The sequence below is a fragment of the Trichoderma camerunense genome (genome assembly GCF_050948025.1).
Source record: "Trichoderma camerunense strain CBS 138272 chromosome Unknown V8C40scaffold_2, whole genome shotgun sequence".
In the NCBI taxonomy this organism is placed as follows: Eukaryota; Fungi; Ascomycota; class Sordariomycetes; order Hypocreales; family Hypocreaceae; genus Trichoderma; species Trichoderma camerunense.
The window spans coordinates 2,958,261-2,971,558 of record NW_028145368.1 but is presented as its reverse complement, the minus strand read 5'-3'; the positions used below and the strand labels follow the sequence as shown (position 1 = coordinate 2,971,558).

The 13,298-nt window shown below is 48.1% G+C and overlaps 4 protein-coding genes across 4 annotated transcripts; 2 read left to right on the top strand and 2 right to left on the bottom strand.

The window, feature by feature from the left end:
- Positions 1–55: 55 nt before the first annotated feature.
- Positions 56–959, bottom strand: V8C40DRAFT_262026 (uncharacterized protein; the record flags this gene model as incomplete). The annotated part of the gene is made up of 2 exons (XM_083219328.1): positions 56–597; positions 656–959. 2 exons carry the CDS (start codon positions 957–959, stop codon positions 56–58), a joined length of 846 nt encoding a protein of 281 aa, XP_083078402.1.
- An 885-nt stretch (positions 960–1,844) lies between these two features.
- On the top strand, positions 1,845–5,722 carry V8C40DRAFT_234261 (uncharacterized protein; the record flags this gene model as incomplete). Its single annotated transcript, XM_083213573.1, has 3 exons — positions 1,845–2,015; positions 2,086–2,536; positions 2,592–5,722. Coding segments are annotated over exons 1-3 (3,548 nt in total), but the record flags the coding sequence as incomplete, so codon positions are not given.
- A 550-nt stretch (positions 5,723–6,272) lies between these two features.
- Positions 6,273–7,541, bottom strand: V8C40DRAFT_282754 (uncharacterized protein; the record flags this gene model as incomplete). Its single annotated transcript, XM_083221837.1, has 1 exon — positions 6,273–7,541. One exon carries the CDS (start codon positions 7,539–7,541, stop codon positions 6,273–6,275), a length of 1,269 nt encoding a protein of 422 aa, XP_083078400.1.
- Positions 7,542–10,918: 3,377 nt separating this feature from the next.
- Positions 10,919–12,206, top strand: V8C40DRAFT_104955 (uncharacterized protein). Its single transcript, XM_083210715.1, has 2 exons — positions 10,919–11,049; positions 11,217–12,206. The coding sequence occupies exon 2, from the start codon at positions 11,357–11,359 to the stop codon at positions 11,843–11,845; it is 489 nt and encodes a 162-aa protein (XP_083078399.1). The 5' UTR covers positions 10,919–11,049; positions 11,217–11,356; the 3' UTR covers positions 11,846–12,206.
- Positions 12,207–13,298: the final 1,092 nt, after the last annotated feature.

The following is a 13,298-nucleotide window of genomic DNA, read 5'->3' as shown; positions in this document are numbered from 1 at the left end:
GATCCATTTACAACCCGATGCTGTTGTCTGGACAACATGATGTACTCAGTTCGTTTCACTGCCCAGCCTTCAACGATGTTGCGCCCAATTCGTGAGGCACCGGTTTCGCGGGAGTCGCTGTCTCGGCGTCGTCATGAAGAATGTGCTCCTGTCGTTTTGCCTTGGACGGAGTGGCGAGATCCTCTTCCAGAGTGTGCGGAGCTCGTCGATTGGTTTGAGCGGGCTGGCGAACATCTTCATGCACAGAGTGTACTTTGGCTGGTGAGGGCCTGACGTTGGTATTCGTGGCTGCCGTCTTGTTTTCGCTGGTATGGACCTGGGCTTGGTCTCCTCGGACAGCACGCTGCTGCTGCTGCTGCTGCTGCTGCTGTTCTGTCTGAGATTGATAGAGCATTTGATCGTAACAGCCATATGGCGGCTGCGGTTTCTCCTCTGGGGCCCTACGGAGCCTCTCACGAAGGATAATCTCTTGCTCGTTCCTCAGAATCGTGTCGCGTGGAAAGCAGCAGCCGTCGCTGAAATCTTGCCTCCTGGTTCCTTCAAGCCCAAAGTAGCTGCGGACGGCATATTGCAGTGATCCAATAGTGAAACCATAGACTATACACGTTGTTAGCGATGGCTGGATATGTGTTTACATGGCGAAGAGGCGACATACAAGGTATGCAAGCGGCAAAAGTAACAGCATCTCCGTAACAAAAGGCAATCTCTTGATCATCCTCCACATCTTGGCCATAGATGGCCATTTCCAACCGAGCCCAGGCTCGAGCATACATGCCGCAAATCCAACCAGAGTCTTCGGGTGTCGATGGATCAGCATCTAGACTGGCAGGGCTCGCGAGCCACGCCACTTGTTGGTCCCCGGATGTTCTGGGTTTGGGGATACCATTAGCACCTGGCAAGCATAGCGAGAAACGCAGGAGGCTAAGTTCTGCATCTTCAGATGTCGAGCAGTGACACATGGCTGCGTGATGGCAATTGATTCATAGTCGAGAAACTGGCCAAGGGCGGCTGAGCAGAGAATGTGCTTGTGGGAGGAAGAAATTGATGCAAAAGATGGCGGCAAAGGCAGCTCGAATGGCCATATGGAGAGGAACTGCAGCTGGTTGGAATGAATGTTGGTTGGGTCTGTAAAGCTGATGGCGGTGATGTTATGGTGATGTAGAAGAAGAGAAAGAAGCAGTGAAGAATCAACAAAGTAGAAAAAAGAAGAAACCATGGGCACAAGCAAGAGGAAGGAAGATTGGGAGGCACGATGACAAAGCGAGGTTTGGAGATTACAACGAGGAAGTCGCCATGATACAGGTATGCTCTTGGCACAACACACCGTTGATATCTTATCTGCAATGTACCTACATAAATTGGTAGGACGAAATGGCAACCACTAAGGTTTCGTACCTGGAATTTCATCTCTCAATACTTAATTAGGTTCGCAGTGAGCGGACTTTCTTGCAAAGAAGTGCCGTTCATGGACCAAATATATCTGGGTCTGTCGGCTGTACCTGATTTGGTTGCTGTGCGTGTGCTATATGGGGTGCATGCACCTAAGGCGAGTACTGCGAAGGTAGATCAAAGGTTTGCTACAGATTGGCCTAGTTAAACAACGAATATTGTATGACCTGATGGTAGAACAAAGGTCACGACTCCCTTTGCAAATTTGTTTTTAAAATAAACTCGGTAACATACCTAGGCGGCTCTAACGCACGGTTGTTGCAACAATGATGCCCGAATATCCTCTCCAATAAGATTCTAGGTTATCACATCGCGGGTTGGGCTTCGCCACCCTGGACCAAAAACCAACATAGCCACATGCATGCATACTTACCTCAGCTTAGGCCCGTCTGCCTAGGTGATCTGCCTCGTTGAATTCCCCAGCCTAATATTCTCAAACCGTTAATCTTTCGCATTTAACTATCTTTGCAAAGAAGGTTGTATTGAAAATAGGACATGTCGAATATTATTTTGGACACAGGGCTATCAGTTGTCTACGAAGCTGAGAACTCTCCGCCAGTCGTCGAGTGCGTCTGTATAATGCTTTTTCAGTATGTAGTAGAACAGGCACAAGGCTAATTGATCTTGTCTCTGCAGCATTGTATTCGTCCACGGCTTGCAGGGACATCCGTCTAAAACATGGACTTATCGTCCCAAGACCCCCGATATACTCGAATCGTCAACGTCAACAGGCGAAAGAGAAGGGAGGATAAGCAGAATCCGCCGTATGCTCTGGAAATCGTCAAATACTCCACCGACGGACTGCGCGCAATCAAGCACTACTACACTTCCTGAAGAAAATGACAGCCATCATAAGCCCGTATTCTGGCCTGCCGATTTGCTTCCCAACGAATGTCCCAGTTCGCGCATTCTCACATTCGGCTATGATAGCAAGGTTACAAAGTATAGAGCCGGTGCGATAAACCATAACAGCATTCTCTCGCACAGCAAAGATCTTTTATTTTCTTTGCACAGAGAAAGGCATAAGCATCTAAACCGTCCACTGGTTTTCGTTGCTCACAGCCTGGGGGGGATTGTTGTCAAAGAGGTAGGTCTGCCCTAGACCCTAGGTGCGGATAGCAATTTCTAAACTGTCCTTCAAGATGCTTGCGAGATCATCTTCATCCTCCGAAACTGAGCTTAAAAATATCGTCGAGTCAACTGCAACGATAGTTTTTCTTGGCACACCGCACCGCGGTAGTCAGGGTGTTGCAGCACTCGGCGAAGTGGTGCGGTCTCTCGTCAGCTCGTTTGGCATGGAGACAACGCCTGTCATTCTCGATGCCCTGGGATTAAAGACAACAGATTTAATACGAGCGCAAGAAGACTTTTCCACACTGTGGCAAAAATATGACTTTCGAGTCAAGACCTTCCAAGAAGGCCTCAGTCTGGCAAAGCTCAAGAAAAAGGTGGTTCCCGATCACTCATCGTTGATTGGAGATTCTCGTGAACGTGCCGAGACGTTGCAAGCCAATCATATGGAAATGTGTCGGTACTCAGGGAAAGACGACCCAAATTACCATAAGGTAGCTGGAGAGCTTCGTTCTATGTATCACTCAATTCTGAGGCTTAAGACGATCGATTCCCTAGCGGTGCGGAGAGTGCGGCGAAATATTAGGTCAATACTGAGTGCCACCTCTTCGAAAGGAACGCCCGATGTGTATGAGGCTTGCCTCATGTCTTTGTGGTTTCCTACTATTAATACTCGGTACCAAAGTCTGGAACGGCCGGCCGAACAGACTTGTTCTTGGCTATTCAATCTTGATTTATATCGAGACTGGTTGAGCGGCAGAACCAGACAGGAGAGCAATGGCCTTCTTTGGTTGAAGGGAAAACCCGGCGCAGGTAAATCGACTCTCATGAAGGAAGCTTTCCGTCGGGCCACGCTGGAGCAAGTCGAATCAAATCACTGTACCGCTGCTTTCTTTTTCAGTGCCAAGGGAGATATGCTTGAGCACTCAACTCATGGTCTATTCCAGTCCTTGTTATACCAACTTCTTTCTGGAGACAGAAAAAATCTCCGGTATTTCCACGAATTCTGGGACGAAAAGAATAAATTCAAGAGAGAAGGTACAGGGGCGGAGATGTCCATTTGGACAGAAACAGAACTTAAATCTCTCCTTACATCAGTCCTGCTTAACCTGTCAAAGACGACGATCATCTTCATTGATGCTTTGGATGAGTGTGATGAGTCTAGCATACGGTCAATTGCATACTTCTGGCGAGAAATAACCAACTCTGCTTATGAAAGGGGAGTGGATCTCAAAGTCTGTCTATCCAGCAGGCACTTTCCTACAATCACCCTATGCGACTGTCCGGAAATAGTCGTTGAACAGCACAACCATGATGATATTGCGACATATGTGAATCGCAAATTCCAAATCTGCATTTCTACCCAAAAGCCAAAATGGGAGCTGTTGATAAAAAACATTCTGAGCAAGACGGATGGCGTATTTCTTTGGGCTGTCTTGGTTGTGGAGGATGTGCTTAAAAGCTGGGACGATGGCAAAGGAATGCCATACTTGGCCAGACTGATCGCGGACGTACCAGAAGAACTCGAAACTTTGTTTTCCGACACATTCTCTACCCTTGAATCCCATGAAAAAGAATTAACTGTCAAGTTCTTTCAGTGGGCTATTCTGGCCACGAAACCACTCCGTCTTCATGAGTGGCGCCACATACTGGCTTTCATTCGACAGCCCCTGCTCAAGTCACTTAGTGAGTGGCACCAATCCGACAATTTCATCGAAAACGATGAGCAGCTTGAGAAGCAAATTCGAAGGATATCTAGAGGCTTGGTTGAAGTCAATAGAGTCTATGCAGGTGATTCACAAGAGGGTATAATTGAAGATGTATCGATCCATGCAGGAGCGGGATCTCTTGATCTCGAACATGGAGATACTAGGATCGTCCAAGTGATACATGAATCCGTGCGCGAATTCTTCTTGAAGGGTGACGGATTCAAAGTGTTGGATCCGGGCCTACGGCTCAATCAAATTGGTAATGGTCATCTCTCCATAATGGCGACATGTCTAGATTACCTCAACATTAAGGAGTTGGATGCACTTGTTCAGGCACGAATTTATGCAGCCACACACATAGTCAACCTGAGAGATGGGAGGACATCGAGTACTACAGGCAGTTGGGTTAAAAGTACATCCTCTGGGGAGGGTATATTGCTTGAGTACCTCCCTCAAACTCAGTTGAATATGTCTAACGACGGTCAACTCATTGCTACTTCTTTAGCCGATGTCGATTATGCAAATTTCCATGATTCTATATCCGACAAAGAGCACCTGCTGTTAAATGAGAGACCAAGAGCAAAGGAAGAGGTCATTTCTGAATCTGAGATACTGAAATCGTTGGTCTTTAATCCTAGCGCGAAGATTGTTGAATGGTTCGCAAAGGACGACGGTGTTTCTACCAAATGGACATCTCCGGGCTGTTCTCCTTGGGTATCCCTCTCCGACCTTTCTGGAATGAGTCAACAGCGAATTCTGGAAGATGATCCGGCGCTGCTCTCATATGCCCTATTTAAGCTATTCACACATGCTTTGCTGGCTGATGAACAAGGAGCTGATCTACGGCCTTTTATGGAGCGCTTGAAAGATGGAGCAACGTGGGCTCGCTGGGTCGCACTCAGAGAAGACATACCACATGGGACCAAGGTTAGCTCATATGGTCTCGGCATGCGCCTACGGGCATGGAAAGAAGAAGAAGTGAGGGAAAGAGAAAGAGAAAGGTTAGACAGAATGAAAAGGGTACTGAAAAGGGAAGAAGAAGGGGAAAGGGAAATGCATCGAGGGGGAATGCTTCGAAGGGGAATGGAGAGCATGTTGGGAACGGAGGGAACGGAACCGGAACCGGAAGAGGAAAAGGCATGGCGAAAAGAATACAAAGCGAGGGAAGCAGCCTCTGGTGGATACCTTTTTGAGCTGGACGATTATGAGAATAATAATCATCATCGTCGTCGTCGTTCAAGACGAAGTCGGACTCGAAGTGTAGCCAGTTTTAGCTCTGCAAGTAGTCATGACAGCTACTTGGGGGGCTTCAACATCAGCCAGATCCCCGTGGCAGCTCCACCTCTCCCGAGGGGTCGTCTAAAGACATATGGTTTTGGGGGATCTAACTGATTTTAAAGCCCCCCAAGTACCTGTGTTTAGGTACTGTAGAATCATCGAGATACATTGCAAGTATGCCTTTCTGCATCTGCTAATATTGTAGAATACGACGCATATATGACTCCGCACTTCGTAGTAGGGTAGTAGTCGTGGCCCTATGTGTATAATACGTGTACTTGCGAGTTGCCACCACGGAACTACTAAACAATGAACGGTGCAAGGCAACTCATGCCACGAACTAAATGCCACAAAGCTTCAGAGCCATCTTAGCAAGAGGTCGATAGTACGCGATGCTAAGAGATTTAGACAGAATAAGAGAAGAGACTATGGTCACAACCTTGGGGAAGGAAGATTGAACGACGAAGCGAGGTTTGGAAGCACGACAAGAAAGTCATCTTGGCATGCTCCCAAGAGCAGGTTCCCAGGATGTAGGCACCCGACTCCATTTTGTAGACGTACCAGAGGACTGTGTGAGTTGCTTAACAGCTCATTTTGTCTTTTGCAATCTCTCATTCATATACCGAATACTATAGAGCCTGTCAATTAGACCAACCATCTCTGCTGCTGCCTATAACTAACTCTCAAGGGCTTTTCAATTAGCTATCTACCTAGTATGCATTCTTTCTCAATCTATCATCTTCGTCGCATGACCAGCAAAACAAATTAGCTCACAACAACAAATGACTCCTCATCCTCCTCCTCATCCTCCTCCTCATCCTCTTCACCCTCTTCATCCTCTTCATCCTCTTCATCCTCCTCATCCTCCTCATATCTCTCGTTATTCCGCCTATCGCGTCTCGGGAGACGCTTATCCTTGGAGGCGGCAGGAGTGAGCGAATTCTGGTTACGGTAGGCTGCGACTAACAGGTCGACGTGGGCATCTTCCATCTCCACGTCTTCATCCTCATCAGCTGGTCCAGGTGCAAATTCGACCGCCTCCTTTTCGGTCAAGTGACCGACGTGGTACGCAAGTATCCGAAGAGTCAAAGTGCACAAGTAAGTGCCCGGAGTTGCCCAAGCCTTTCCCACACCATCGACGAGGTAATCCCGCCACCAACCGGGGACCTCGTGCCGTTGTCTCCTCAATATATTCATACAAAACGCAAAGTATAAGTATTGAGCAGAGGGTCGAAAGTCGTTCCGGAACTGCAACGAGCGCCCATGAAGCTCACGACCAAATGGGACCAATCCAGACGGTTGATGGGTATCGAGGTCGTCAAGGCAATGTACTTTCCAACAGCCTTTTCGTGGGTCTCCATCTGGTACGATGACCAAGCGTGCATCGTCGAAAGCCGCTTCATACTTGTAGTATATTGGGATGCCGTTCTTGTCTGCCATTAGATGGCCATCTTTGTCGCCAGGTGGTCCAAACAGGTGGCGCGCAGAAAGCTTGCCCACTTTGTACCGAACAATATGGGCTGCCCTCACAGTGGACGCCGGAAGGTATTTGCCAGAGATTACACACCACGCCGTATCCAGATCTACTGTATCGTATGCTTTCAAAACCTTGTTTCGGAACCTTTCTTGGGCACTTGGATCTCTTGAAGCAAACAAAGACAGCCTTGCTACATCATGTGCCTTGTAGCGACTGATCAAAAGATCCAGATAGGCCCCATCCGTGTTCTGACGGTCATGTTGCCAAATCATATTATCCATGAGTCTACCGCTGAGTTCGTGACGAGAGGTTTGGATAACAACAACATCTCCTCTCAAGGCTGTGATCAAACGTTCCAACTGCTTAATCCGGGACCGGTACTCGTCTTCCCCCAGATCGAGGCTTCCAGTGTGCCATACATAGTTGAGATTGATGACGCGCTTTTCGGTTTGGGCTAGATATGCCTTCTTGCTTTGAAGCCTGTCCTCGATGATGGACTCGGCCTTTTGTCTAAACTTGTCGATCTTCCGCTTCTTTCCATGACGGTTGCTGCCCATGACTTCCTGGACTTGAAATTCTAGTAGCTTTTGTAAGGGAACGCCCGTTCAGCCAGCACCCGAATTTTACTATATAACAATAGTAGCAGTTACTAGAGAAATATAGATATAGTAGCAGATACTCAAAGAACTGGTGTATAATATATCGTGTGGGTGTTCAAAATCTTTTCGGTCTTGGTTTTTCTGTCCCCCGCCTTGTTGGCTTCGCCTCGCGGTCAGTCCGGTGTCACTTTCGAATACCAATGAAAGAAGAAGACGAGAGCGCAAAGAGCAGCAAAGATGACCCTTTATAGTTCCAAAGTTGCTTTGAGATTAGGTGGGATTTGAACTCACCGTAAACTTACTTCACCGCCACAGTCGAAAAGGTTCAATGTTGTAATGTGTACGTGGGCATTTAAATGTCAATATCTGCCCGCCCTAACAAATGCATCCATCTAAGTCACAACGCATTCACCCGTCTGGCATATGACGTTGCTGCGAATACCACCTCTACCTTTGCATTTATACCCAATATGTCGACTATTACCTCTTTCATTAATGGATTTACAGAGATATTAGATCTGCTAGATTTTCTATTTTTTTTTATCGGACCTACTATATCTAGATCTATTATATCCACCATGTCTACTAGATTTCAATCTTATTAACTGGATCTACTTGTATCAAGTCTACTACATATACCACACAACGCAAATGCGAGATCAATTACGGTTCAATGTTACGTCTACTATGACTACATGTACCTAATATTAGTTGCATGTTTACCGATTTAGGGATCTGTAATTATACAGAACCTATTTCATTTAAATAAAATCTCTAACACACAACGGCAGCCCAATAAGTCATAAGAAATTGCTAATTTTTCTTTTCGACCAAAACAAATTCGGATCATCACACAAAGCTCAACTAAATAACGCCTCTGGACTCCGCACCTTGTGTACTTGCGAGTTGCCACCAGAAAACCACATACATGTACTAAACAATGGACGGCGCAATGCAACTCATGCCACTAGAACCAAGCGTCACAGGGCTTCAGAGCCATCTCAGCAAGAGGTCGATAGTGCGCGATGCTAAGGGATTTAGCCAGAGCAAGTTTGGTGTTCTAGAGCCCGAGGGCTGGAAGCTGCCGAAAGTGGCACATGGAAACGCGGGGATTGGATCTTTGGGCATCCACTAGGCGCCACTCTTACGCGCCACGGAATGAGTTTTGAAACGATGAGGGACAAGCTAGCAGTTGGCAGAACAAGCCCCTGAGAGGATAGATAGATACGAGGAGATAGATAGATGGCGGTTTCTTGGGCTGCGTGGTGGAAATAAGTGCGAGGAGTGGTGGAAACAATAGTATTTGGTAGTATCTGATGCTGTTAGTATCAGTATGAGAATTGGACTCGTATGCAGATGCAGATGCGGTCATCGCAGTCATTTAAGCTGGTGGCGATCCTCATCGTCTGCAAGGACCCCCGGGTCCATTGTCTGTCTCGGTTAAGGGGAAGAGGAAGAAGCGACAGCCTGAATGGAGAAGCGATATAACGAGAGATAAAGATGGGAGAGAGATAGAGAGAGAGACGACGCCAATTGCTACTAGCTTGCCGAAAACGACACCGTCTCTTCCAAGTGTATTTGATAGAAGTAGTAGCATCACCAGTCCGTCATCCGACGACAAGCTCCAAGTCATGCAACGAGCCATTGAGCACTGGCTCGAGAGCCGTTAAAGCCTCCTCCAACGGGACATGACTAAGGAGACATGGACGTAGATACGCCGGCGGTTCGTACTCGTAATAATGCTCGAACCCAGATGGCAGATGCACAAATGGGCCAATGGGTGGAGGGCATATACGCGTGGTAGCCAGGGATTGACTCGGAGCCATTACTGGCATCCCTGGACGGGGCCTCTCCACAAATGGCCCCAAGCGGAACAACGGCTGCGTTGTCCATCGGCGGGGACGGCATGACATGACTTTTGGGAGGAGAATCAGGACTGTTTGTTTGGTTCGGTTGCAGTGCGTATGTACAATCTGCAGGATGATTGATTCCATGAGTTGGGTTCATGTTGATGACGCTTGCATGTGCCAATGCTCCAGTGGTTAACCGACTTTTGTTGTCGATGCAGACACGCAAGGCATTGGATCGTATGTTCAAAGCAGCGTTGCTTGTCGCTGTGTGGTCTCTTTCGTACTCGCCAAAAAGGAACAAAGAAGACTATCGCATCTCCGTTTTTGGAAATGACATGCTGAGACATGGAAGATAAAGAGAGGCAAGACAATTCTCGATGTTTGCTTCGTTGTTCACTGTAGCTGTAATACCTACTCTAGATTATCCATCATCCTCATCCTCATCCTCATATCGCCATATCATATCAAATGCAAGCAATCAATCCAGTGCATCGCCCCCAATCCCACCAAAATCATGCGAGTCCCAGTCCCCTTCATCTGGCCAGCAGAAAATCCCACGTTTCGCCCAACAAGCTGGGCATTCGCCACCCCTGCCATTTGATCCAAATTCCAGAGGTTCGTGGCATCCATTTTTCCCCTGCGTCTCGGCTGCAGCAGCCTACAGCAGCTTGCAGCAGTACAGCACCCACTAACATGCAGACGCTAGTGCGCTAAACCTTGCGGCCGTAGTGGCTCTAGCGCGCAGCTAGCCGGGGCTGTTCTAGGCTCTGGGTGGCCCGAGCGGGAGGAGGCAATCTCGCTGAGCCGGACCTTGGCGAGTCCCCTGGCAGCTCTGCAATGAGCCTTTCAATGCGAGATACCTGGGGGCCTGTCTCTCGGGTACCTGATCAACGGGGGAGATGCTACCTCGAGCGAGTATGAAGCTCTGTGCTGTTTGCGGCGTACTCTTCGGCAGTTGCACCAGGTACTCCAAGTACATCAAGTACACGCACCAGGTACCTGCGCCCGCTAGCGCCAATCTCTCTCCCCCAGCTGCAAACGCCTCGAGCTTCAGGTCTCTTCCCTCTTTAGCCCAAGCCAAGAAGTACCTTGTCCGCTCTGCTTGCTGGTCTAACTCCAAGCAATTCGCCTCCCTCTTTTCGATATCAGGCTGCTCTCTTCTTCTCCTCGACTTTCCCCCTCTTCTCGGTTCTTGTCTCTCGATCTTGTCCAATTACCCTTCATCTTCGTCTTCCTTCATTCATCAAGGATAGATAATTCGATCTTCATTTATCTAATTGGATATTCGTTCAATTAGAAACATTTGAAGCACCCAGCCTGCATCACATCGTCAAAACCGGTCCAAGCTCGCCAATGTCAACATTGTAAACCGCATTCATCTCTCTCTCCCGTGGTTGCTTAGCACCACAGCGTCTCTCTCCTCTCTCCTCTCTACTTCTCTTTCTTTCACTCTCCTCTCCTCCTCTCCGCTCCCTCTTTACTTTTTTCTTCGCCACAAGGCTCCCTCATTCGAAATTCGACATCACCATCGCCACACGAATACGATTTCCCCTGCCACTTGACAAACCTGTCACCAGCTGCATTGTTCCATTCTCCAAGCTTCGTGCAACCCACAGGTATGATTTCTTTCCCTCACTCTATTCGCACTTCCCGTTGGCCTGCATGTGCCGGTGGTGGCAACGTCAGGTGCTCCCCACGCATATTTTTTATTTTCGTCTCTGCGCACAGCCCCTACAAACATTCTCCCTTGCATATATTCAAGATGCTGACTTCCGTCTCCCAGACAGCCTTTTTTCTTGTGCACTCTGTTTTGCCTCTTGCTATTGTTCTCGCCTCTTTTTGATCTGACGAGAATCTGATTTCAGCCATTCTTCCCAAACCTCGTCACATTTTTGCCTTGCCCTCATAACCACCACCATCATCATGGCTACTCCCGACAAGAGGCAGTCTACTGCCAGCGTTGTTCTTACCAGAGAAGTCACCGTCGAGATTTCTGTGCCTGACAAGGCCCTCACTCCTACCGTGGGCGTCTATGCCGTGCCGACCAATGCCACCTCGGTCACCAGCATCACATCCAACCCAAACTCCGACAAGACGACCACCAACCCCTTTGACGCCGACATTGAAGCTCTCAACTCTCACAGCTCCTTTGACAAGCCCCTCCGAAAAAGCATGACGCTGGATGCCAAGAAGAACTGCCAAGTGTGGCCCGGAAAGGATCACTGGGAGAAGCAGGCCCAGCAGACCAAAGTGAAGCGAAACAACTGCGCCTGCATGGCCAACCTGAGCCCGCGCAACAAGATCATTGCCAAGGTCCTCATCATCGTCCTGGTCGTGGGAGTCGCCGTCAGCGTTGGCTTTGGCATCAGCAAGCCGCTGGGCGCACCGCTCTGGGGCGACAAGTCCAACTGAAAGCAAACATGCTCCTCCGTGATGCTTCCGATGACGAAACGTCGTACGAACCTTTTTTCTCGCAGGCCCTCCCGGGGCAATATGCCGACCGCTTTGGAGTACCACCCATCTCCAAGGTCTTCTTTCTCGTCTTCTTCTTCGCCGAGTCACACGTTGTGCCGCCACTTCTCTTGTTCTTCTTTTATTCAACTGTTCATTGTAATCATGTATGGCCCTGCGATAGCAGAGTGAGGGAGATTTCATATCATAGCCGGGCGTTAATGGAGTTGTGTGGATTTTAGCCCCAATATTTGGAGCGCATTTACGGTAGAAATACACGCAGGAAAGGCCGCTGGATGGAATTGTGCCTCGTCTATGAGCTCCAGCCTCGGGCACGAGTTCAAGTTGTTTTTTTTACAGTTACCTATATAAAGGGATACATAAAAGCATACATGCCAGCACACATTATGACGGCCCATACGGTGATTCCATTGTTGCAATGTCACGATGCTGTCTTGTGGATGGCCTGATTTGTCCGTTTTGGGATTTTCTCTTCCAGTTTTCTTTGTTCGCCTATTCTTTTGTGACTGGTCTCTTTTTTTTCCTTGCAGTTGGTGCTGATAATGACGGACATGTTACATGGCGCACTGACCCCAGTAAGGGGCTTGCTGGAACGGCCTGATTTCTGACAATGAATCAGGTCGGCAATTGATGTGATGATGCCAAGACGAGAACTTGAAGAGCAACAGACGAAATATTGATGCAGGCGTGCAATGCAAAAAAGAAATACGGAGTGCAGTTAATTTTTTTCATGTGAAGAAAGGGCATACGCCAAGGGAGACAGAGATGGCCGCATGCAGCAGTCGGCGATGGTTGTACAAGCTCAACTCTAATAGACGCCACCAGGGAGCATAGGTACCTCGTACTAGAACTGGTACTAATGGAGGCATGGGGCAAGGCGTGGATTTTACGCGACAATTCAAACCAAGATGCAAAAATCCGGAGCAGATCTGTACCCAAGAGACGAGCTGAACTGGTTGAATAGACGTCAAAGGTGGGCACACGAAATACACGTATCTCAAGGCACGCACGCACTTTCGAGGTTCTAATAATAAAGCGGTTCCTGTCAAATGTGGAAAAAATGGGCTATACACGTATTTCAATTTCATGGTGTGAAGCGCTGCGGGAGATTTCGTGGCCAATCAAGATTGATGTCACTGCTGGTGGGGGGCGGGTGATTTGCAGAGGCGCTTTCAAGGTGTGTGCATGGTTGGTTAGTGGCTTTTATACAAGTTGAATCTGATATCAATGTTGGTCTCTATAGGAGTTTGGGTTAAGTGTATTGATATTGTAGTCTATGGAGAGATTTTACGGCAATATCTATATGCCCAGAGTAGGGATTTGTAAATGTTACTGTGGCTGGGCTGTATAGATGGTGTAAAATGCTACATATCTCAGCAAAACACCAAAAGCT

Excerpts from the sequence above, each read along its gene's own strand:
- V8C40DRAFT_104955 (XM_083210715.1), top strand. The coding sequence starts at position 11,357 with ATGGCTACTCCCGACAAGAGGCAGTCTACTGCCAGCGTTGTTCTTACC.